Source organism: Coloeus monedula (genome assembly GCF_965178545.1).
Source record: "Coloeus monedula genome assembly, chromosome: 2".
In the NCBI taxonomy this organism is placed as follows: Eukaryota; Metazoa; Chordata; class Aves; order Passeriformes; family Corvidae; genus Coloeus; species Coloeus monedula.
Genome location: NC_138782.1, coordinates 30,359,881 through 30,383,379, shown reverse-complemented (window position 1 = coordinate 30,383,379; position 23,499 = coordinate 30,359,881). Strand labels below are relative to the sequence as shown.

At 41.5% G+C, this 23,499-nt stretch overlaps 2 protein-coding genes across 2 annotated transcripts in view; one reads left to right on the top strand and one right to left on the bottom strand.

The window, feature by feature from the left end:
- Positions 1-5,718, top strand: part of PIGF (phosphatidylinositol glycan anchor biosynthesis class F) — a 17,220-nt gene extending 11,502 nt beyond the window's left edge. The window contains exon 6 of the mRNA XM_082302884.1: positions 5,585-5,718. Coding sequence (XP_082159010.1) covers positions 5,585-5,698 — 114 coding nt within the window. The 3' untranslated portion in view covers positions 5,699-5,718. The remainder of the gene's footprint in view (positions 1-5,584) is intronic.
- RHOQ (ras homolog family member Q) lies at positions 1,311-23,499 on the bottom strand. The gene is made up of 5 exons (XM_082302885.1): positions 23,271-23,499; positions 23,063-23,121; positions 7,865-8,029; positions 7,033-7,128; positions 1,311-6,293 (listed from the first exon to the last, which is right to left on the bottom strand). Exons 1-5 carry the CDS (start codon positions 23,410-23,412, stop codon positions 6,138-6,140), a joined length of 618 nt encoding a protein of 205 aa, XP_082159011.1. The 5' UTR covers positions 23,413-23,499; the 3' UTR covers positions 1,311-6,137.

Below are 23,499 nucleotides of genomic sequence, written 5' to 3'. Positions count from 1 at the left end.
ATCTCCAGTTGCCTCTAGGCTGCTGAAGCACAATGGGTATGTAAGGGTTACAGTTAGCTAGGACAGTTCTACAAAGAAATAGAAAATAACTTCCTTTGTTACAGTTGCTTGGTTTTTCCAGATTGCCTGTTTCAAGTTGATGGTGTACTTTTAATAACCACATGTGATTAGGATCCTGGCCTCACATGTCACTGAGAAGTGGAACCTTAAAGCACACTGCCACTGAAGCAGAAGGGAATGATGTAGGAGTTACTAGACACATCCTTTCTCTACTCAGCCTTAGGAAGTTAGTTGCAGAACAAGATGGTATAGTTAAAGATCACAACTTTATCAGCACACTTTATATGTGGTGGAACTACTATTCCAGACACAGCATTCGTCACTGACAACAACTGGATTTAGCTCACTGGGAAGTTCCTGGGTTTATTGCATGTTTGATAACAGACTTTTAAAGCGTGTCTCTGGGTTTGTTGTGTGCATGCCCTCCCAAACATCTGGGGTTTTTGTAGCATTATTTTGAGCTGTAGTACCTGTTACTAGTGGTAAAAAGTGAGTTTGAAATAATATTCTGCTTACAGTGTTATTATTAGGTAGAAGTAAAATTGCTGTATTCCTACTTCGTGGTGGATGCTGCAAACATAATAGGTAGTGCTGATATAGCTCACCTGAGTTGACTGACTGCCATGTAATTTAGCCAATATGACTGTAAATATTAGCCTTAGATACCTCTCAGACATTTGTAGCCTGAAAAGTCATCCGGAGAATCTTGGGTACAGTTCTTGGTGCTTACTCAAGTAAGCTGAAATGGGACTGTAAACTTTCACACTACTTTGGTTCTTAACACAGCTCAGAGGGTTTCCTTCTTGTATTTCTCTTTGGATCTACTACTCACTGTGAAAGTTTTGTTAGAAGAGAAGTTGCTTAATATGAGAAGAAGGGATAATATGCAGTTGGAGTTGTTTTAAACAGAGGTAGAAGCTTGTTCCACTTTAGTGTGGTTATCATTGTTTATTTAATAAGGTGTTTTCTAAATGTAAACGTTAATGGTGAGATCAAAGGCAGTTATGCTTGCTATAACTTTAGAACACAAATCCATGAAACCAACTTCTAGTTACAAATGCCAGCCTGAAAAAAAACCTCACACTTTCTTCTTGGTGTGTGCTTGTCAACACACACATTCTGTACAATGTGATAAGACACTTGTAGTTAACGTGTGCATGCAACCAAAACAGATTAAAGGCATGTACTGAAGTTTTTAAGACAGTACAGACTAAACAATTAGGAATTTAAGGCATATTAGAAACAGGGAGGGAAAATAATTGTGCTCATTTATTCAGTTTAGAATGAAACAAAAATAATTACATAGCCTTCTAATTGACAGTCAAATGGGTCTTTTGAAACAGTAAGCATACAAAAAAAATGTGTTTAGGAATATGAGAAAAGCACTCTTAATTTTACTAAAAACAAATAAGTACAGTAGATTGCCCCACTGTATTTGCATTTGTATAATGAAAGTTCCAGCAGGCAGCTGCTTACTTCATGGTATCTTTAAAAACATTGTGTTGCTCCTCTGATCTATAAGAATCTGGCCTTTATGTTCTTATCAATGTCTATGTAATTCCCCTTGCATGGGATGCGTGTTACAGACCTGTAATAGATGACAGAACTGTCATGCAGTCAGAATTCTGGTTTAACTAGCTACATGCACAGTCCAACAGAGCTAGATACCTTGCTGAGATCCTGCAACATGCTCTGCTTTCCATGCAATATGCTAAGCATTCTCACGTTATAGAATCTTAGGTGTTCTAAAGAGTGCTGAGGAAACAAGCTCACTTGTGTCCTGAAAGGTTGGCAACTCCTATTTCGAGTCATTATTCTTAAAATGAGTTCTAATATATACTAAAAACCTTGCAGTTCTGCAGTGTCTGTTTAGCTAGACTAAAGAAATCCCTGTGAAGTCCTAACACTGCTGCCAGATGAAAATGCAAAAAGAAAATTTAAGCTAATAGCAGAAGCCAGAATAATTTTGCATTAACCACTGGCTCATGCTCCATCCTTTAAAATGTGTTTTTTGTTCTTAAGATTTGTTTTTGCCAAGCTGCTGTTCAGGTTCCTAGTAATCATCTACAGGTTGTTAAAATTGCCCTTTTCATCCTGCATTTGATATGTAAACTGATTCTTGTGTTAGGCTGTGAGAATGGTAGCTGATGCTTCCCAGCTGCTGAGACAGATAAGGCATTTCATGACAGTTTCATGAAAAATGTTCTGTTCTGTCTCCTGTAGTCCCCACACTTTCCTCTCCACATCAGCCTTTTTCCCCTCAACAAAAGTGCAGCTAGGCCATGTGGCCTAACTTATTCCCTTGCTGCTGACCCAGCCCAGATGTGACATCAGTACTGGGGTAGGATATGTCAGCTTCCTCAAGGCAGAAGGGAGCATGAAGTAAGGAGGAACTGAGCTGAAAAGTTCTCAGAGGACAAGAGGGGTGTATTACAAGTTGCATATTTTAAGCAAGCAGAATGGAATCTCTTGGAACAGGCAGACAGATATTTGCTGCTTAGATTTTTATCACTTACAGGCAGTTCATACCAAGTCAAGGACATTAAACCAAGTTTGAGATAATATGAAAGACAGGGCAAAAGCAGGCCAATCGAGTAAGTCAAAGTCATTTAAAAAAGTCCAGAAGAAAGTGAGAGCCTCAGAAAAATGAGGCCAGCAGCTAATACAAATTAAAGCAACCCACTTCCACAGAAAAAAGCAACCCATTTTCATATACAGTCACAAGCATGTGGAAGTGGTGTTATTTTAGTGCAGCCAATGTGCTTAAGAGCCATATCTTATCTGTCTTTGACAACTTGCTGCTTTAGATATACCCATGGGTGCATTGGGCTATATGTAGCCTAAAACCCATCAGTCAAGAATAAAAGGTGCAAAACTGGTATTATTACCTGTTTGTTAGTGGATTTTGCCCTGTCTTGAGGGTTAGAGAAAATAACGTAAGGACACCAACGCTCGTAAGTCCAGGCTTTTAACTGCTGTGCTTAGGGAGTTTTCAAAAGGCCAGTCAAACTGCCTTCAGAACTACTTTGGGCTGTCCAAGCAGCACAGTAAGAACAAGAGCCTGGCTTAGTACCCCTCTGTTCCATGCCACTAGAAGGGATGAGGTGGTGTCTCTTTCTGTCTTATTCATAGATGGGGAGATGGAGTGTTTTATGGTTTCTTCCCTTTGTTCCCTATCTTTGCTACCTGCCATTCGTGAGTGTTCAGAGGTCAGAGACTCAGCTGTTAAGAGAGAGCTTGAAACTTATGTAAGGTAACACTGGTTTTTAAAAACCAAAGCAAAAATTGAATGTTTTAGAAGACAGAGGCATAATTAATATTAAAAGTTACATAGCTATTGAAAAACCACGTCCCAAGTTGCAGTTCAGTCAGGTGAAAGAGGCTACATCATCAGATATCTTTTTAATCATACCAATAATCACCCACTATACACAAAATAGCACAATATACAGGGTCATTGGGTCATCAGGGATATTCACTCTCTAGTTAGGGGAATATGATCAATTCAGAGTCCATCATCTACCTATACTTCTGCAAAGCAAATAGGCAACTACAAATTCACCTAATGTAGGTAAAAATTTCATGAAGGGTTGATTATTGATCACTCAGCAAATCTGATGTAAAAGCAAGTTAAGAAGTAACTTGATGTAAAAGTTAAGAAGCCGTTGTCCGTAGTTTTGTGGATATTAGGGTGGTATTTGACTTCATCAGTGGGTAAGAAAGTATGACTTGTGTTCCATCTGAATGTTACTGAGTGAGCGGAAGGGTTTCAGGGACTTTTTTATTGTTTTGTCCTTTAGACGTGTGTAATATGCAAAATGCTAGAAACAATTACATTTCATTTAAAAGCTGAAAAGATCCACCTGAAGTATAAGTTTAGCCAAGGCCACAAACTTATGTGAGTTTTGAATATGTGTAGTACCTTACCATGCCAAAGCCTCTCAAGGCTTTTTGTGGATGATCTACAACACACAGTAAGTGAATGAAAACAAGCAAATCTTTGGCTTGAGAGGCAACTGCTGAAATACTCAGCAACAAAAACAAGCAGCAGAGACAGAATGTATGAAAATGAAAGAATGAAACAAGGTCAATAAAGAGTACCTAAGGCACCTTGTTTAATAGTCATCTTTGCTACACTCCTTAAGACCTCCAAATAACATATAAAGCTGTAAATGCTAAGGAATGTGAAGATGAAACAGCTGAGGAGATTGAAGATGAAAGAGCAGAGGACAAAATACATTACTCTTATTCATAGTTAAAATTCCCATGATCAAAGGATGTGAATAAATATATTCTTTTAAGTGATAATGAAGAGAAGAATCAGAGCTAGGAAAATGAATGAAAGGAGGAACCAGGACCGTTAAGAGTAAGTTCATTTGATACTCATGAATTGCAAGTCAAAGTGAAGTAGAAAAGAAGGCTGGAGATTGGGATATTTCCTCTATTGTCTAGTGCATTTCTCAGTCTCAAGTACTACAGAGGGGGGAAATATCCCCCTTAATTTAAAAAACAAAAGAATAGGAGAGTCCAGTCTGTACTTTGTTTAGGAATATGCATAGTACAGCAGGAACTGCAAAACTGTCCTTGCAAAAAAAAAAAAAAAATTCAAAGGAGAATTTTGAAGAGGCGTGGGAATTCTGTTTATTCTACAATAAATATTTTAATCACCACTTAGTTGAGACTTTCATCAAATGCAGTATGTAGTGGACTGGTAATACAAGCTAGATCTGATGACAGACTGGTTAAGTCTTGGTTTGGCCACTCCTCCCTGCAAATCAATACCAATTAAAAAAATAAAGGGCAGGGGAGAATTCCATTACTACTCTGGTTCAGTACAAGTGGTTTGTTAAAGTGAGTCGGCTCTATTGAGTTGGCTTCCTGTTCTTACAATAGAAAATAAGAGGTTATAATTAAAGCTCTCTTTGACATAACTGGCTTACTACAAGTTTGATGATCTGGGTGCAAGATGTTCAGTCAGCTTCCAAATTTATGTTCCCTCCCTACTGCTAGCCAGAGGGAAATTTATGCTTTTACATACTTTACAAGAAAAAAAAAGCCAGCAAGCCTCTATCCATCTCAGTCTCTGGCCTTATTTGAATACTAGTTCATCTCTGCACAGCTGAAAGTTTCAAAACACCATGAGAGATTGAAAGGAGAAATTGCTGAGAAGTCTGTAGGTATCCAAATGTATGCAGCAGAGTAGGAAGTTAGGTCAGCTGAATGCTTCAGGGGATATAAATACTTCTAAGGGGTTTTTTTCACATAGTTTTTGGACTATCAAACTAAAGTCCGCAATAGCCAGAAGCCTGCTTACATTTTAATGCATATTAATTAAAAACTGTACAACAGCATTTAGTGTTCATGAAGATGATTGTTACGCTTTTGGCATTTTTAGGAAAGCACATCCAGCTTTAAAGTAGAATAAGACTACTGTCTTTCAGTACCTAGACTTTGTGCTCATGAAGTACAAAAAGCCACAGACATTTTCCTCATTGTCTGCTTTTACCTTGCGTTCTCCCCTCAGGTATGGCCCATTTCCTGTTCCCTCGGAGCTACCTTTGGCTATACGGCTGGTCTGATTATTGCACCTCTGTGGATACACTGGAACCGGAAGCAGATTACATACAAAAGCAGATAACTGGAGCAAAGAGAGACAAGGTATTTTTTTGTGCAGATTCCATACAGACTGTGCAAAAGTTGGTTTTTTTAAGATATATATATATATATAGTCAAAGCAGAAGACTGTCCAAATTCAGTTAAAGTATTTCAGGCCAAGCATCACCACTCAATAAAATCACATAGTTGCCGTTTCAGCATGGTGCAGTTTTTGCTTCCTCTAGACTGTGTAACCCTGAGAGACTGTACCTTCCAGTCTGAATAAAATACTTGTAACAGATGTGGTGGCTTCTTATTACAAGTTCGTTGAGTTTGATTTTAATCCTCTGGATTTCACTGGTTGTAGAAGGCAGAATCGTAGGTTTAGCTTTCAAACCTGTAACAAATTCTCTGTGTACTTAATGCATTGTATTTAAAATCAGTAGAATTTCACAGTAAGCCTGGCCATTGTCAAATGTCTCTCACGTGATCAAACAGCAGTTTATGCATCTTGAGCCTATTCTCTTCTTCACTGTGTGTTTCTTTGGAGTTAGAATGGCTATAATGGCTTCATCAAAAACGGTCTTCAGTCCTTTCTGTGTTAAAGCTGAACACTCCACGTAGCAGTAGGCTCCTATCTGTCAAGAAAGTAAGTTATTTCAGTAGCAGTACGTCTCAGCTGTTCAATTCCGTCTGGGCACTGCTGCTTTTTTTTTTCCCCCCATAGTAACATTACAATGTTTGGCTGCAATCTAAAAAAGTTATATGCATATGTACCCCCTGTAGGAGAAAATAAGATTTGTGTTTCATCCAAAGATCTGGAAGGTATTTAATTTGGTTGGTTTATATAGGAAACAAATATGGTCTTTAGATTGGCAGTGGGGGCCAAAGATATGTTCAATAATTAAAGAGCAAAAAAAGAATTACATGACCCATTTGTGTTTCAAAAATAAAGGCTCTGTAAGTGTCCTGGTAAGAATTATCCACACAGTAGTTAAAATGGTAGTATGACATTTTCAAATAATTTCTAAAAGATGCTTCCAACATTTTGCTTAGCAGGAGAGGTCCCTTCCAGCCTCAACCAGTCTGGATTTTAATTATATTGACTAATATTTATATAGCTTGTATAGCTTTTACAAGTGTCTACACTGAAAATTAGAACTACTACTAACAAGAAGTGTAATTACATAGGTCTGCCTGTTACCTTTATTCATTAATGTAAGTAAGTACTGTTAACTGGTAAGCAGTCACAAGGTTTCATATGTGGACTGGTAAAAGATAGGCAAAAAGTGGTAAAGGAAGACAAAGTCAGGTAGAAATAGGGGGGTTTTGTTGTTGTTGTTGTTACTTGGTTTCATTAAGGAGTATCCAGTTTACCTCTTTTGCTAACTTCTGTCCTTGCTCCACAGATATGGGCTTCTCTTTCATATCATTCAGTCTTGCCAGAGTTTTTGGGTCATCACGGAGATCAATCTAGCAAGAAAGATTGAAGTCATGCTGGAATACTTCCTCTAAACAAAAGTCAGCAGGCAATATGATACCCTCATTTTAAAGGAGAATTATTTAATGGAATATTATCTCTATAAAAATGGAGTCATGTCATGATTCAAATCATGGACCCTTCCTGATTCAGAAGCCCTGTATTTAAGCTGTGAACCCTTAATCCAGAAGGAACAAACATTTATTCTGTATTCAGCTCTTCAATTAGATGTGATCATCTTAGAATACCAAATGCAGAGCTGAAAGATTAACCCAAAGGTAACACCAACATGTGGGTCACTTCATAAATGAAGCCCAGTCCACTACCCACAAAAAACAAGAGGAAATTGTCTCACTTCTCCCCTTCCTCCTCTGCTTCAGCAAATGTTGCATGTGACTAATAGTTGTAGACCCAGTAATTCCAGTAACGTGGGCATGAGCAGACAATTCTAGTCCGTAAGTCCCGTGACTTTTTAGAAAGTCACATGGGAGACATGCAGCCCATCTTGCCACCCTGTTTACAATGGACATAAGTTTTTTTAACAAAATGGAGATAGCTCATTGGAGAACAAGACATATCTAGGTTTTTCTGCCACCTCTAAGGGTTGTTCCTCCAAAGGCAGAAGGAGGTGCTGCTCAGGTCCTGTTGGGCCTGAACTTCCAGCCCAGAGAAAAGGCACCATACAATGATCCTAATTGTTTAAATAAAGTAGAACAGAACCAAATATACCTGTGTTCCTACTAGTAAAAAGGGAACATTAGGTGCATATTCCTTCAACTCCGGTACCCACTCTTCCTTCACATTTTGAAATGAAGCAGGGTTTACCACTGAGAAGCAGATAAGGAAGACATCGGTCATAGGGTAAGATAAAGGTCTCAGACGATCATAGTCTTCCTAAGGAAGAAAAATTCTGTTATCTGCAATATTAAATTGTTGCCTGTATTTTGTTAATTTTAACAGTTATATTCAGAAACTGTATTTGCATTTCATGAAGGTTGTTGAGGTAAACTTTCTGAATGTTTAAAACTATTCCAGGTTAGTGTCACTGTTAGAGCAAAATCTACATATGAAGATAACTCCATGTCAATATAAGTATTTTGAAAAATGTGTTAATACTGATAGAAACTTCTCTATGAGAATATACAGAAGACTACCGTTTAAAAAGTTTTTACTTAAGGAACAAAACCAAAAGGCTTATGGTTCAAACATACTTGCAGATCAAAGATTAGTATTTGTAGAGAAATGAGCAGATGAGACTGCTGTAGTCATTCAGGTTACACAAAGCTAGGCTAGATTAAGGCTATTCAGTGCATTTAAATGTTCTATTTTGGATCATACATAGAGGTGATATTTAAAGCCCTCTTTAGAATTTTCGTTGTAGAAGCCTTACAGTCCTGTTGCTAATATTCAGGGCAGTAGGAAGGATCAGAAGGGACCTCTTTTGTCTAGACTGTGCTTTCTATTAGCAAGCCCAGCAAAGGATCAGAAGGAATAGAAATTCAGGGTCAAGAACACTAACAGGGTTAATTAATGCCTTTGTTTGTTCGTTTGTTTGTTGGGGGTTTGGGGGAGGAGTTAGTGTGAAAAGTTTATTTAGAACGTTTAGAAGCACAGCATTTAAAGCCAGCAGCCCTACTGCCAGGGCATACAATAGTGTGGCAAGACAAGTACCTGGGAGCATTGCCTGCACTGTAAATCAAATTTCTCTCTGGCAAGGGAGAAAGTGGATTCTTGCCCTGTGTTTTAGCTGACAGCCAGAGGGAACATGCCCCAGCTTCCCTCTGCAAGGCTTCCTTTGGTCTTTGGCAGTGAACCGATGCCTTACCATTCCTGCCATAGGGTTTTGGTGGTTTTTGTAACGTAGATAACCAAGACTGAGCCCAGGCATTGCAGAGACACTGATAAATGCCGGATTTATGCCTTCCACAGGAAACACCAGTTTATTATGGCAGCTGCAGCAGTCTCCCTCTTCCCCATGTAAACTCCCCATCTTAATTAAATCTCACAAATAATGTAATGATTTGTTCATTAAACATAGAGACAGAAATGTAATTCAAGTCCATGTTTGAAATGAGTCAGAAAATTAAATTTTTGTTTCCTTGGCAACAGCCACATTACCAGATTATTAACCTACAGTCACACCCTCAAAAACACCCTTCATTGATTTGTTAGGTTTTAAACATGGTCACTAGAATATCAGAAAAACTGTGAGAACTTCCTCAGAAAACAGTTTCTGCTATACCCATCTTTCTATTTGGAAGTCAACAGCTATGGGAAGAGAGCTGTTACTCTCATTGTGAACTGGAGGAAAGACAAGCACAGGCAGAAATTCTGCAGTGGCAAGGAGGTGGTCATTACTTGTCATACTCTTGTGCCATTTTGAGTATCCTCTCTACTGTCACTTTTGTACACAGGCTTGTCACTTAGCTAGAGCATTCTTAATTGTTAACATGGCTTCCCAATTCCACAACCACAGTAACTGACACCACTGTGAAGCTACAGCATTTGACAGGCCTTTTCCCTGCCAGTGTCAGGCTCTTGTCCTGATTCAGAAGAAAAAAACAGTAACCCTGTCTTTTCCAAATCTGTGGACGTTCATCACAGAAAGCAGAAATAACTCCAAGAACATCAAGACAGGAAGTTGAAACTCTTCAATATTCAGTTGGGGTTTTTTTGGCATGTATTTTACGTTTCACTTCTACTACTGAATATAGCTAGATCCTGCTCAGGGTTGCACTCTGTTTTCTGGGGTGGAGATCAAAATCCTAAAAGAAGCTTCCCAACTGCCAATTACTCTGTTCCCTGGAGTACACAACCTGCATGAAAGAACGTACAGTAGATCCATCAGTTACTCTCAAATTCAGCTCTAAATCATATGTCGGGTATTAGTGTATAGGTTGTGTTTTTTAAAAATCTAGTTTAAAGCTGTAATTTGTTCCTACCACCAAAGAGCTGCCATCCCTATACTCTACATTTTCTCAAAATCTCATATTTGGATTACGATAACTAGAATACTGCCTGCACTAAACGCTGGAGTGGAGAAAGCATTTCATGTCAGCAGAAATTACTGTAAGTCCATTAGCCTTAAAATAGCTCTTTAGTTAATCCATTCCAAATTCAGATGGACCTTTATTCATAGCAAATATTAATCATTTTCTTAAAGCCAGTCTCAGGTCTGATCTCCTTTCCTGCTCCTGCATTTGTTTATGTGCCTTTTGATTTATACCCTGTCCCACTCGCACTGGGTAAGCTGTGGGTCCATGCAGTGTAATTAAGAAGTTAAACTGAAGGCAAGTACAATGTGATTGGATACATCATGTACCACAGCCAAAGATGTGTATGGTATTTGCTACAGTGGCTTCACTGCATTTACTCTTCCTTAAATTATCAGAGAATTTTGCTGTACCCACCAGTCCTGCTGCTTGAAACATGTCTGTGCTCTCAGGCTCTCCTTTAAACCTTCTCTGTGCTCTGAACATTAGGTGTGCATCAATATTAATAGTGGCAGTAGTTCTAACAAAGCCTCCCACCACATGATTGGACTGGTCCTGAGTCCTCCTGAGAGAAACCCAACTTAAATTTTGTTAGCATCTCGTAGGCCATCTGTGCCTAAAGACTCCTTCCACTTCCCAACAGCCCCTCAGAAACAGCAATAAACCTGTAAAACTGATGTATTGGGCCAACATAACTGCTGCAATTGGTAGAAGAATCTGAAATACCAAATTAATTTAGACAAATATTAGAGAAGCCTGGAAAAATCTTATTGCTTCAACTATAATTTATTTCCTGAATCTAGTGTAAGGGAAATAAATGTGGTTTATTCTAAAATTAAATGCAACACCAAAATTGATTATCCTAGCCAGTCAACATAAATTCCTATTTGAGTGCATGTACACACCACCCTATACAGCAATTAGACTAATTAGACAATCTGATTGGGGGAGGCACTGCATATATATTTAGGCTTTAAAAATACTTAAGGATATTACCAGGAATATTTTAAGAATGTGAATAAGATGGGCAAGAAAGCCCCTAAGGATCAAAATAGTCAGTATAAGTCTCAAAAACTCCAGGCTATAATGGTGAAACAGCTCATGCTCCAACATACTCTAGAGTTTTAAAAAAATTGTTTGCTGAAGCAGGTGAATACAGACAGAAAATACGAGGGCTATAATAACTCCAAACAAAATTGGACACAAGGATGTTGATTTAATTAATGTTCTGTGGAGCTGTGATCCCTCTAAAAGACATGACACTGCAGCAGGGCTGTTCATCATTTCCCTAGTATCCCTGTGGAAACTCAGGACAGCTGCCAGTACACAACAGACACGAAAAAGGAGATGAGATGGACTAAGGACTTGGCTTCTCAACTACTACAAATGGGGCGTTTTGTTTTAGAGTGGAGGGTGGAAGCTCAGACTTTCAAATTACCATGTCTTCTTATGGTAGGCTACAGATATCTCTAGCATTGCCTTTATCTTGGTTCCTTAAAATCTTGGTTCCTTAAAATCTTTAGGTCTCCTATGTTACAGTACCTAAAAATCTGCCTGAGATTTTCTGCTGCCTTATACTTGAATACTGTATTTTGGATGGCGAAGTGGATTTGCTCTAACATGTCCAAAATCTGGCTATTTCCAACATTTACCTGTTCATAAACAGAGGTCTTGAGAAACTTTTTGTATGCAGACTGAAGAGTGGTATTGCAATTCCATAGCATTATAATATTCATTTCATGGGTTTGCTCAGACCAAAAGCAGATTGCAGTGCCCCATTTCAAGTCATGCATTTGATTTTGAACTAATCCTTTTACCCAGTTCTATAGATAGATATCAGCTGAGAGACACAGCTAAAACCACACAAATTGTGTTCCTAACTCTGCCACTGACACAGTATGTAGTCCTGAACAAATCATTATCCTCTCTCTATTTGCATCTTCCCATCTGTAGGGGTTTGCTAGTTTAATAATGCATTAGTCTTTGCAAAGTACTCCAAAAGTCTTTGATGTACACAGCTTATGTGCAGTGGGATACTTTTTAAAAAATAAACTCAGACAAAGTGGAGTATAATTATTTCTGGACAACCTTCTTGACTCACAAAAAGCATTATTTTCTTATCTTTATTAGAAAACTGAAATGAGAGGTGCAGGCATACAGAGATTCTGTCATACTAGAGACCTTGTAGCTTCCCTGACTTGTGGTATCACGCTCCTCCCAGCTCAAGTTAAAGTGATGGAGACAGAGACAGAGGTCCTTACCCTGCTGTCAGTAATGTGAGACCCCAGGCCTCCTTCTCATCTGGAATGGTATTAGGGTCTCTCTGTCCACTTTGGAGAGATGAAAGGCAATTAGTCCTTTGCAGCCAATATCTTCCCTCATCTTGACCAAGACCTTTGAGGAATTTCACACCTCTCAGGTCTGCCATTCCAAGTAGCAAAGACAATGTTAGCCTAGATCTGTCTGTTTGATTTTTATTTCCTTGCTAGTGTTTTTAAGAAAACAGGAGAAACCAAATTCTGGTATGTCATTAACACTGACGCAGGGGCCTAAGATGTGTCATGTTTTAATACACAGTGTCTTGTTCTGACAGAACCGAAGTAATGAATTATTTTATGTGTTTTGCAGCTTAGGAATGAAATTTTAACAGTGCACCTCCAGTTGTTATACTGACATACCCTTGATAAACCTATTTCTATTCCAAGAGGTATAAAGTAGATGGGTGGAAACAAAATAAAGCTTGCACCACTGGAAGAAAAACTGGAGCTCAAAACCGCTGGGTTTGTGATCTCTGTGTTAGCAACCATCTGTTGCTTTCACAGCTTACAACACCAATCGTAAGAAGAGGTTCTCACTCCCAACCATCTGTTTTTAGAGGGGAAGCCAAAAATAGACATCAGGCAGAGTTGCTAGAGGAATCCAACCTTCATGCAGCAAAGGGTAAATCACTACTGCTCAGACGGGCTCAGTGAGGCAGAGTTTTGCAGAATAAAATCCCAGGTAAAAGTCTTAAGTTTTAACCATTTCGTAGTAACAAGAGTCAGAAGTCCTCTCTCACTATGAATTGCCGTATTTCAAGTTTTGAAATGCATTTCAAAGCTATCCTTCGAGACTGCATTTTTCAGTTTTCCTACCTGAAAATAAGTTTCTGTTTCAGAAGACTCCCTGTAATATTTTGGAAAACATAACAAGTGAACCATAATGACTGCTGTACATAACATATGGACTTAGTAACAGCTGCCAGCTACCTCTGGACACTTCTTGCCATCTCCCGCAAATTGGAATTAAAGGCTGATCTGCAGCTTTGCCATAAGCACCAGGCAAAGCCTCTGAAGGCTTTGAAAGCAACTGCTTACTCCAGAAGCACACCAGGAAACAGACTTCACTCTGCTGAATCACCCTGTGGTTTCTGATTCTATGAGATGCTTGGTGGGGGAGGAGAGAGAGGGAAGTGGCCTGTACTGCCCCATGCCAAGCACAAATTGCTTCCCTGGCTAAAAAACACACTTCAAATTTTTCAGTCTGGGCTGAGTAACACTGTAACCCTTTGCAAGGAAGGAGAGTGGAGTGTCCCCCAGGATGCTGGTTTCCTGGCACTGCCACTCACCAGGCACCATTAACGCGGGACCATTTGGCACAAAGCTGCAGTTTGGACTGACACTGCATTGCCATAAAACGTCTGCTTGTCCAGTTCCGCAGCCCAAGCTCTGCTACGCTGATGGCTGTGTTTGATTTTCCAGTTGCCTACATCTGTAGCCCTTAGCTTCTGAACAGCAAAACAAGAGTGATGCAGTGATTATTCCCTGGCTGCAGGGGAAAAGTGCACTACAGACCCTCTGTCTCTTCACAGGCTTCTGAGGATACAGCTTGCATTGCTAAAGAAAGCAGAATTGCCCTGTTGTGGTTTGTTCGCACAGGTTTCCCAGAGAGTGCAAAAAGCTGCTGGTTTGGGCCCAGCATCTATTTTTAATTTTTAGAAAAGGCTGCAAGAATGCAGGGTAAGTGCTCTTCCATTGTATTCTAAAAATGAAGTAAACTGATCTAAATCCATTTCTGAATTCCTGTGAGGAGGACTGTTCAAAGGACATATGAATTATACATTGAAAAAGCCCAGGGTTCGTGAATTACCTTTTTTTTTTTAAACAAAACTTTCCTCGTAGCATATTTGGGAACTGTGCAGCTGCTTACATGTCTGAAAAGCTTTTCTGGATAGAGAGAAATAACTAGCTGGAAGATGGAGCCTAGTAAGATGGATTTTAGAGCATTAGAGACAGGAAGAACAGAATGTTTCTTTTATTATACACAAAATTTTCATTAAGCAATCAGATTTGATCCCAGCCTTAATGTGGGATTCAGTACTGTCCAAATGCTACATCTAGCCATGTGGTGATGCTAAACTACTTTCCTAGATGGTCTCAATAGCACACTCCCTTCTCTCCATCACCATGAGAACTTCGACTTGCTGGTTTCTTCTTGGTTGTCTAAAAGTGAAAGTCCATGAATTTTCTCTGTAAGGCTTATTATTTTAGCATCTCTATCAATGGAACATGTATTCAGCTGACTGCAAGCACAGTTTTACTTCAACACATTCACTTAAGCCAGTTGCCTACCCACTATGGAGCTCCTAAGAAGTGGCAGAGTAGCTGCCATGGACAAACCCTTTCACTCCTTGCCCATAAGAAATCTCAGTCCTGCAGTGTGTTTCTTTCTCACTGTCAGTGACTTTATGAACAGCACTCTTTCCACACCGGATTTCCATTTTCTCCAGGAAAGGAATTCACCCCAGTTGTTGTGTCTGCAGCCATGAACAATCAGGATTTTCCATTCTTTCAGACACAGCAAATCAAAGTTAAAAAATTAAATGCACCCTGACATGGAGATCTGGTCAGATCCTCTGCAGAACCTGCTCTTTGGAAAGATGGGTTCTCTCACTATTTTCACTGAAGAATATGACCTGTTCTCACAGGCAAAACAGCCTATAGAATAGAGTTAGTTTAATACTGTTATCCCTATCATATAAGACATGTCTTTTAATTTGCTATCTATATAAAGACTGATCAGACAAGCAAGACTGATCAGTTAAGTGTCCCACTCCCTTTCACCTTTTACAAGTAAACCCCTTCAGTCCAGTGTTGAGCAACAGATAGAAGACTACAGCTTCACACTGCCTCCTCAAGATTAGCTCCCATCACACATCTTCTCAGGAGAGTGCCAGGGCCATCATCTGCACCTTGAGTGAACACATCACAATGAAAGAGTTTCTGGAATTAAAGGAGTTCCTAAGAGTCTTCTGCACCTTGTTTTATATTAAGTCCCATTTGCTAGGACTAACAGTTTCCATTGAAGAACATGGTAAAACACTCAGCAGATGTTAAGGCAATTGAAAAACTGCCTATGGTTTTTCTTTCTTAAATAGGGAATTCGTAAGCCATCTCACTGCCCGTGGCTGGCCTATCTCTTGGTCGTAACTGAAGATGCATTCCAGGTCACACCTGGCATCCATCCCTTGTTGATTCCAACACTGAATCCCAACTGGAAATCAGACCAACAAGGAATTAGCATTAAGTTCATTCTAATGATGATCTTAAAGTCTTGATGGCTACATCTAATTTAGAGCACAAGCTGCCTGAGGTTCTCTGAGTCTGTGTTTTATTCATGTGAAGCAATACACTCACCTAGGATGCTGACAGATGTTGCTTTGCTCTGGAGAATAATGCTGCCACCTGCATTTTTATGTGCACACCAGCGAGTGCCAGGCATAGCAAAGAATTATTGCACACGTGCCACAGCACAGATGCAGCATGGAGCGGGATTAAAACAGACTGGGGACTGTAACTTAAAAGTGTCAAATGACAAAACCTCTTCAGAACTGCTGAAAGTGTCACATAGCATTCAGACATTTTTCTTAACACAGCTCACCCAGTCACTAATTCAAACAAATAGACTGCTTATAAAACCATGGAACAGAGCAGTAAAAAGATACAGTTCTTCTCCTCTCTGTCCTTATTTTACATTTTTTCTCATTAGAGGAGGAGCAGTTTGTTAGAAATGCAACTGCTAATTTGGAGGCCTAAAAAAAAAAAGTCCTGATGTTCTGCCCCAAAGCATCCTTTTTTGAGATGTCGAAGATTATAATTCACAGTAGAACTGCAGGATGTGGAATTGGTGTGCTTTATATTATTTCTTAATTACCAGGTTCCTGGAGTCTCTATAAAGCACATCCTTTTCACCTTTAAATGAAAGATTAATTTCTAGTACCCCACAGATACAGAGAAAGCTTGATACATGAAGATACATGAAGGCCAAAAGTTTAAAGACATGCAGCAAAGGGCAAAACCATTTTAATTTCCTAGGTTTTTTAGGTAGTGGTGTATGAGGACAGGAATAGCTGACTCGTCATTTTGCATACCTGGGACTGACAAAACCTTATTGCTGAAGTAGGTTTTACATCCACTTTGTCCATGTGTTCTTAATAAAGGAACTGGAACAAAGTTTACTGAAATCAGCAGTAGGGTGCCAGCTAACAGAGCTTTGGATCAGACCCTAACACGCCGTAAGCCCTTTTACACTGCAGGTCTGTGCTACTGAGACGGTACTCTCATCTAAATGATATTTACTTTCTTTTAAGATGTAGTTTGGAGGCTGAATCAGGAGTTAGGCTATAAATGAAAACTGCATTTTTTTATACTTCTCCTATTTACCAAAATACGGAGAGCTCTTTGCAAAGGAAACAAATTTCAAAGGAGAAGTCTGACTATGGACCTGATGAAAATTCCCAGGATCTCATATGTTCTCTATCAGAAAAACTCTGCAAGTCATGCTACCTTACCCAGTTGTCCCATTCCATCACTCCTGCCTCCTGCAGCACAGCTGTAGATTATATGATACTCAGCTGAGTGCAGGTGCACACACCATCTTAAAATGAACTCGGGCAGTAAGATGATATGCAATAACATTGTGCTGGAAGAGCAGTAACTATTGCTTGTATTCAGTATTTCCTTTTTAGCTGGTGATGTTTGGACGGCATTGAAAGAGGCCAGTGTGCGTCAAAGAAATTAAAATAAGTAAAATTCAGACAGAATTCTGTCACAAACTGAAAGATATGTACTGACTCTTAACCCAGGAAAAAAAAGGGCTTTTTACTTGGCCATGTAATCAATGTTTAGCAAGGGTCTGCCCTTGGTTAGTAGTCTTCATAAAAATGTGCTTTTAACATATAAAAATGGAAGTTTCAGAGAACTGTCAAGCTTGGTTTGCTTTGTGTTCTTTATTTTGGTCTGTCATTAACTTGCTGTTAATGTGGCAAAGATATTCTGGATCTACATTTTCGAATGCATCCCTCAGGTTTGATTTTAACATAACTTAGTGTCGCTATTCAGAAGTACTGTGGGGCTTTTGGCTGTCCAAAAATGAAATGTACCTGTCTTGAGTTTCCAACATCTATCTAATGTATGCTTCTGGGAACTCAGAATGCCATCTCCCATTCTGCAACTCCCCATCTGGTGATAACAGTACTTACCTATCCTAGGAAAGCTACCGTGCTTTCAAAGCATGAGTCACAGCTCACAAGGAGGCGTTTAGATGCAGGCTTTGCGCTGAGAGTATTATTGTTGCAAGGCCATTTTTAATAGCAAATCTGAAGGTATAAAGTCCTCTTCCTTTTAAAGAGAAAGCCTGTCTTTGCTTAAACCCTTATCTAGAGAACTCCAAATATAGAGATTGTTAGCTCAGGCATTTCACCTCCTCTTAAAAGGAGAAAAACCTAAATTGCAAAGGGACAATCTAGGCATGTTTTTATTTTATCTGCATACATCCAGTTGTTAAATCTACGTGGCTGGCAACATCCTGAGGCACAGAGCAGCTTCAGCGGAGGCTGAGCTATTCATAGGCCAGCACGCTGGGCCGGGAGTGAGCTCATGAGCTCACAGCCTCCCAGTGCCAGCTGCCAGCTCGGCTGGGACATGTAAAGGGAGCGAGGGAAAATACATGTGGGAGGAGGGAGGCGCGGGGGGGCAGAAAGGGGACATGATGTTAGTTGCTAACATATCACGTCTAGATCTGCCAAAATCATGTTGGAGGTCTCTGTGTTTACACCTCTGCAGTAAAGGGTGGCAGGCTTTGCAGTGTGTGAGACTGCTTCGCTCCAGGCTGACATTTGGAGCTACGGCTGCCTGGTAGGGGCAACTCAGAAGTAGCAATGTGCTCTGAGGAGGGACATTTCTTATTTCACAACAGACCAGCAGCTGCCTCTCTTCTCAGTAAGAGACTGGAGTGGTACCTAGGGCTAGACCAGGGCTACCTTCCAAAGCCAAGACAAACAGCCACGAAGGAGTATAAAGATTACTGCTATTTATTTATAGCAACCACCACAAGTTTAGGGACCACCCATTTTAATAACCACACCTCACACATAGGCACCTTCACATTTATAACCATTTGTTTTTAAACCTCTCCTTAATGTGGACACTCATCTCCCTAATATCTGAGTTAGCTTTACACACTTAAGCAGCCTGGCCAACTCTAACACAGAATTGCTTTAGCATCAAGGCTTCAGTTAACAACCAAAAAATCAGTGTTAAGATGAATTAAGATGGCTATGGCTGCAACTAGTGTGACCATCTGAGCTGAGACGTGCCAAGAAGTGGCTTGTTCTGTGCTTGTGCTTAGCATGTTTTGTGGTACTGTTCTGGTGACAGGTGAGAAGGCACCAAGAGCTTCATTGTATCAGACCACATATTAGGGCCTTTAAGGCAGAGGTATAAAAGCAGAAAGCCAAGGAACACAGTTTACCTCAGCTTTGTCTGACCAGGCCCCACTAGTATCAACAGTAAGTGATGCTGAGGGATGTAAATGTTATTATGAAGCACTGCACCATAGTAAGATTCACCATACCCTGCTCTGCACTGCCCAGATGCTGGCTTGATGCCAAACCTGCACCAAGCAGCCATGCCATGCCTCAGCATCTCTCTTCCCAGAGCAACACGAGCAGTACAGGCTCTGCTATGGCACCTCCCCCATCCTTCCTCTAGGTCCCAACCATCCTGCACAGCAAAGACATAGGAGCAGAGCAAGACTTCCCCCTGTACATGGTCAGCACACACTGGAAGAAAGGGACACCATGAATGAAAATCCTATAGCAAAAGGAACTGGCAGGAGGATGGACTCCAACTGCCATTTTAAACAACAACGTTCAATATAGAGCAAAATCCCCAAAAGGCAACTGCTCTGTGTCCTACCACTTATCCCGACCATTTGGGACATGGCAAGGGGACATGTGGCACTCCTCTTTGTTAGTGCTTGCAGACTTTTCTCCAAAAGTGTTTAACATCTTGAGAGTTGGGAGTATTACTTGTGATATTACAGAAGAGCAAGATGATAATCACTTGCCAGCAGTTCAAAAGCACTCCAACATGGTGATCTTAACAGACCCCTGATGAAGCCATGGTTCTCTTCCCAAGCTGATTTTGCCATGTAGCCCTGTTCAATGAAGAGCAGTATTGACACATAGTCTCCCAGAAGAGGCTGCTGCAAAGCCTGAGGCATCCAAGCATCAATATCACAAGCACCTCATGTTTAAACTTCAGTGCATTGATGCAAGTCTTCAGTGCAGGTAGGTTCCACAGTTCTCATCTTCTGCGGAAACCAAGACCTGCTCTAAGCCCACCCAGTGCAAGCAGCAAGGCTAAAAGGAGCTGCTGGCTCCACCTGTGGGAGGAATTGCTGGAGGAATGGCACCAAATTCCCACCCACCTCCTGACATGGGAGGCCACCTCCACAGCTGCAAACCCAGATGGGCTCTCAGAGCCTCCACTGCCCAGCAGCTGTACTGGCTATTTTCTGCTGAACCAGGGCCTCAGTATTTTCAGCCAGAGAAAAGCCTTCTTGAACTCACACACACCCAGAGGCCTGTGTATAAACTGAACTTTGTGAACCACTAGTGGCATTCTTCCTTGCTATAGATATTACCAGGGAAAAGAATGGGATTTTAATAGATTTATTTTCAACCTATTTTAAACTCATGAAGATATGAGGCCTTATGTCATCGTTATAGTTACTACATGTGATCCTGTGTGTGTTGTGAAGAAGTGAGCTAGAAATGAGTACTGCAGGAACTCAAAAGCTTGCAACTCCTCTGCCAAAGCAAAGTCTGTCACAAGTTGCTAAATACATAACCACGCAAGTTAAAGAGACCCACACATTGATAAGTCAGTATTTTAGGGTGATGAGCCTGCTGTTCACCAGCTATGAATCAAAAGGTCTTTAATCTTTCTTCTTCTATGGGCTTTCTGCATGGATTTAGAGTAGGTCACTATCTGAGCTTTCATTTACCCCTTCACTCCTCTTCCCCCTGAACTGAGACCTGTAGATTATACCTATTTACTTTGTCCAGAGCTGGAAGTATAAACATGATGATGATTGTGGACTGCTTAGATACCACAGCGATCATGCACAGCCAAGTTTTATAAAATTCTACTCTCAGGCCAATATTTTGCAATAAGATTATTTGGGGGTGACAGAGACAAAAGCACTGATGTATGCTGGCATAGAAATCCCAACTTTGGGCAGCAATGCATCCGATCCATATGGAAGTCTGTGGAAGCACCAGGCATGTACCAGGTACAGCATGCTGTTTCCTCAACACAGAGAAGACATTATCAACTCATGTCTTTTCTGCTCTTTACTGTCTATATTTAAGCTTTAATGTAAGTTTTCTATTACTGCACAGCTTTGAGAAGACAGGCTTGTCAGCTGCTCTGACAAAGCAGCTTTTAACTGAATGAAGTTGCTGGACTGGCATCTTGATACAGACTCCTTTCTTTAGTTGTACTGGATGTTGGGATGGGGCTCCCATGGGCAGTCTCAGATGTCCACCAGTTCTCCAAACATGCTGAAGTGGGATGGGGATAGTGGTAAAGATTTTATTAGTACCACAGGTCTGACTAAAAGGGGAGTTTTGCCAAGACCAGATATATCTGTAAAGGTAACCTCATTAAAATACCCTTTGTGAACTGAGGGTCCTCTGAATCAGGCCAGCAAGATCTATTCCTAGGTGCCTCAAAAACTGCCCTGGAATTCAAAATGAAGATTTCAGCTTTTCAGGAATGGGGAAAAAAGCTTACCTCAACTTTTTCTATATACAGCTTCACAATGAAAAGTTTTTCTTGGTATAACAAGAACACCTTCATTTGCTGTTTGTTGTAAACTGGCCAGTTTTCCCTACTAACTTTTGAGGAGGCCAAAGGTCCCCTGGGTTCGCACTCAGCACATTCAGGCAGTTGGATACAACAAAACCACCTTAGTTAAGGTTACACGGAGCTAACAACACATACTCACATTATTAGCAACAAGCCCAGCACAAGCAGTTTTGAGATGGCATCCCCAAATACATTATGCACACCTACAGAAGTGCTAGGGTCGCTTTCACACTTTCCAATGTTCATTATATAAAAAAAAATCACTTGCACACTAACCAAATGCTTTGTCTGAGTACTAGATCCTCACTTTGCAACCTACTTAAGCAACATTTTAAAGCCATGTTCTGAACCAATTACTACTGAAAAACAGGACTATGATAGTAATAAGAAGTGCATTTAAATTTGACTAGTTTGTGTTTACGTCAATGAGATGACAACCATGAAGTCAGTGTTTGTGGGAAGAGTCTCACCCTTCAGGGTATCAGCTTTCTGGAAATTGCACTGTTTCCTACAATTCTCATGGAATTAGGTTTTTTACTTATTTCAGGCCTAACAAAGATATAAGGCTGGTTAAATGCTGATTCCCTAACTCAAGGCTATATGCAGATCTAAAAAGGTACACTGATTCAGGCAGCAGTTGTTCAATTAAGTATAGGAATAACATGGTTAAAAATTACGGCTTCAGTCTATGCGAGTTCAGCGAGATTATCTTACTAGTTGCTCTTTACAACAAGGAAGCATGTCTGAGGTCATGTGAGACCAAAGCACATGCTCACACTGCAAGAAGAAGTTTTAATATAAGGAATGCACAACTTTACAGAAACCCGTGCTGCGCTTCCGTATATGCTCTGCACCTCCTTGGGAGACTCCTGCACCTCCTGGGACCAGGCCCTTCACAAACTGTTTCAAATAAGGGATCCCCAGAAAGCTGGGAATACTCCAACTCCGGAGACCATGCTCAGCCCATTGCTGGCGCCATGCAAGTTAAGCTAAGGAAGAGATGACTTGAATCACGAAGCCCTTTAGAAACCACTAGGCCAGTGACCCCTCCAAACATCCAGCATTTTATCCATCATTAAAGTTACTTAAGAGCCATGCTGACATCAAAAGCATCTTTCACAACTGCCTGTAATAATCTTAACCAAATGAACCATTTGAGTTGTCTGGGACAGCAAAAGAAACCCAGGTTATCTCAAAGGCAGTGGCTGAGAATTACATGTTATTATTTTCCACCTTTAGTTTGAACAACTCTTTGTAGCTATTTGAGTGCTGTAAACCACAACCAAGGCAAGCTGCGGCCGCCTGGCTCTCCATCCGACCCGAGGCGGCTGAGGCAGCATGTGCCCTCTGTGCTGAACGGGGCACATTTCCCCACCTGAAGGCCGACGGGAGGGTCGGCACCCCGGGGAAGGGGGTGGCTGGCCGGGGGCGATGCCCGGCCCGGAGAACTGCCCTGCAGGCGCCGGGCATCTTCCCGCCCCAGCGCCGGGCGATGCCGTGGCGCCTCGGCCCCAGAACCGCTAAAAATAAAGCCCGTCTCCGCCTGCCCGCCCTCGGGAATCGAGGTTGGATCGATGGTTTTCTTTTAAAGCCGGATTTTATCAATCGACCCCCACCCTCGCCGACCCGCCTCTGAACTGCCCAGCCCGGACCACAGCCCTGCGAATAACTTCAGCGCCGGGATCGCCGCCCGGCGGGGAAACGGGGCCGGGGGTCCGCGGGCGGCGCTCGGCACTCACCTGGCCGGCGGTGTCGTACAGCCCCAGCAGGTACTGCTTGCCCCCGACGGTAACGCTGACTGCGAGGGGGGAGAAACACACCGGGTGAGGGGGAGGAAAACCCGACCGCCCCCCCCCCCCGGCAGGGCAAGGCCGGGGGATGAAGGGAGGAGGGAGGGGAGAGAGCGGCTGCCGCCGCCGGCGGTAGCGGGGCCCCCCGCCCGCTCACCTGCGTAGTGGTCGAAGACGGTGGGCACGTACTCCTCGGGGAAGGCGTCGTTGGCGTAGCTCATCAGCAGGCACGTCTTGCCCACGGCGCCGTCCCCCACCACCACGCACTTCAGCATGACCGCCGCGCTGCCATGGGCCATGGCCGGAGCCCGCCCTCATGGCCCCGCGGGCGCGCCCCGCCGAGCCGGGCCCCTCGGCATCGCCGCCGCCGCCGCCGCCGCTCAGCG

What these genes read in the sequence shown, in the direction of transcription:
- RHOQ (XM_082302885.1), bottom strand. Translation starts at nt 23,412, where the DNA reads ATGGCCCATGGCAGCGCGGCGGTCATGCTGAAGTGCGTGGTGGTGGGG. An exon ending in TGTACGACACCGCCGGCCAG is followed by an intron (nt 8,030 to 23,062) that starts GTGAGTGCCGAG and finishes TTTCTTCCTTAG; the next exon opens with GAAGACTATGATCGTCTGAG. An exon ending in TTTTACTAGTAGGAACACAG is followed by an intron (nt 7,129 to 7,864) that starts GTATATTTGGTT and finishes CTTTCTTGCTAG; the next exon opens with ATTGATCTCCGTGATGACCC.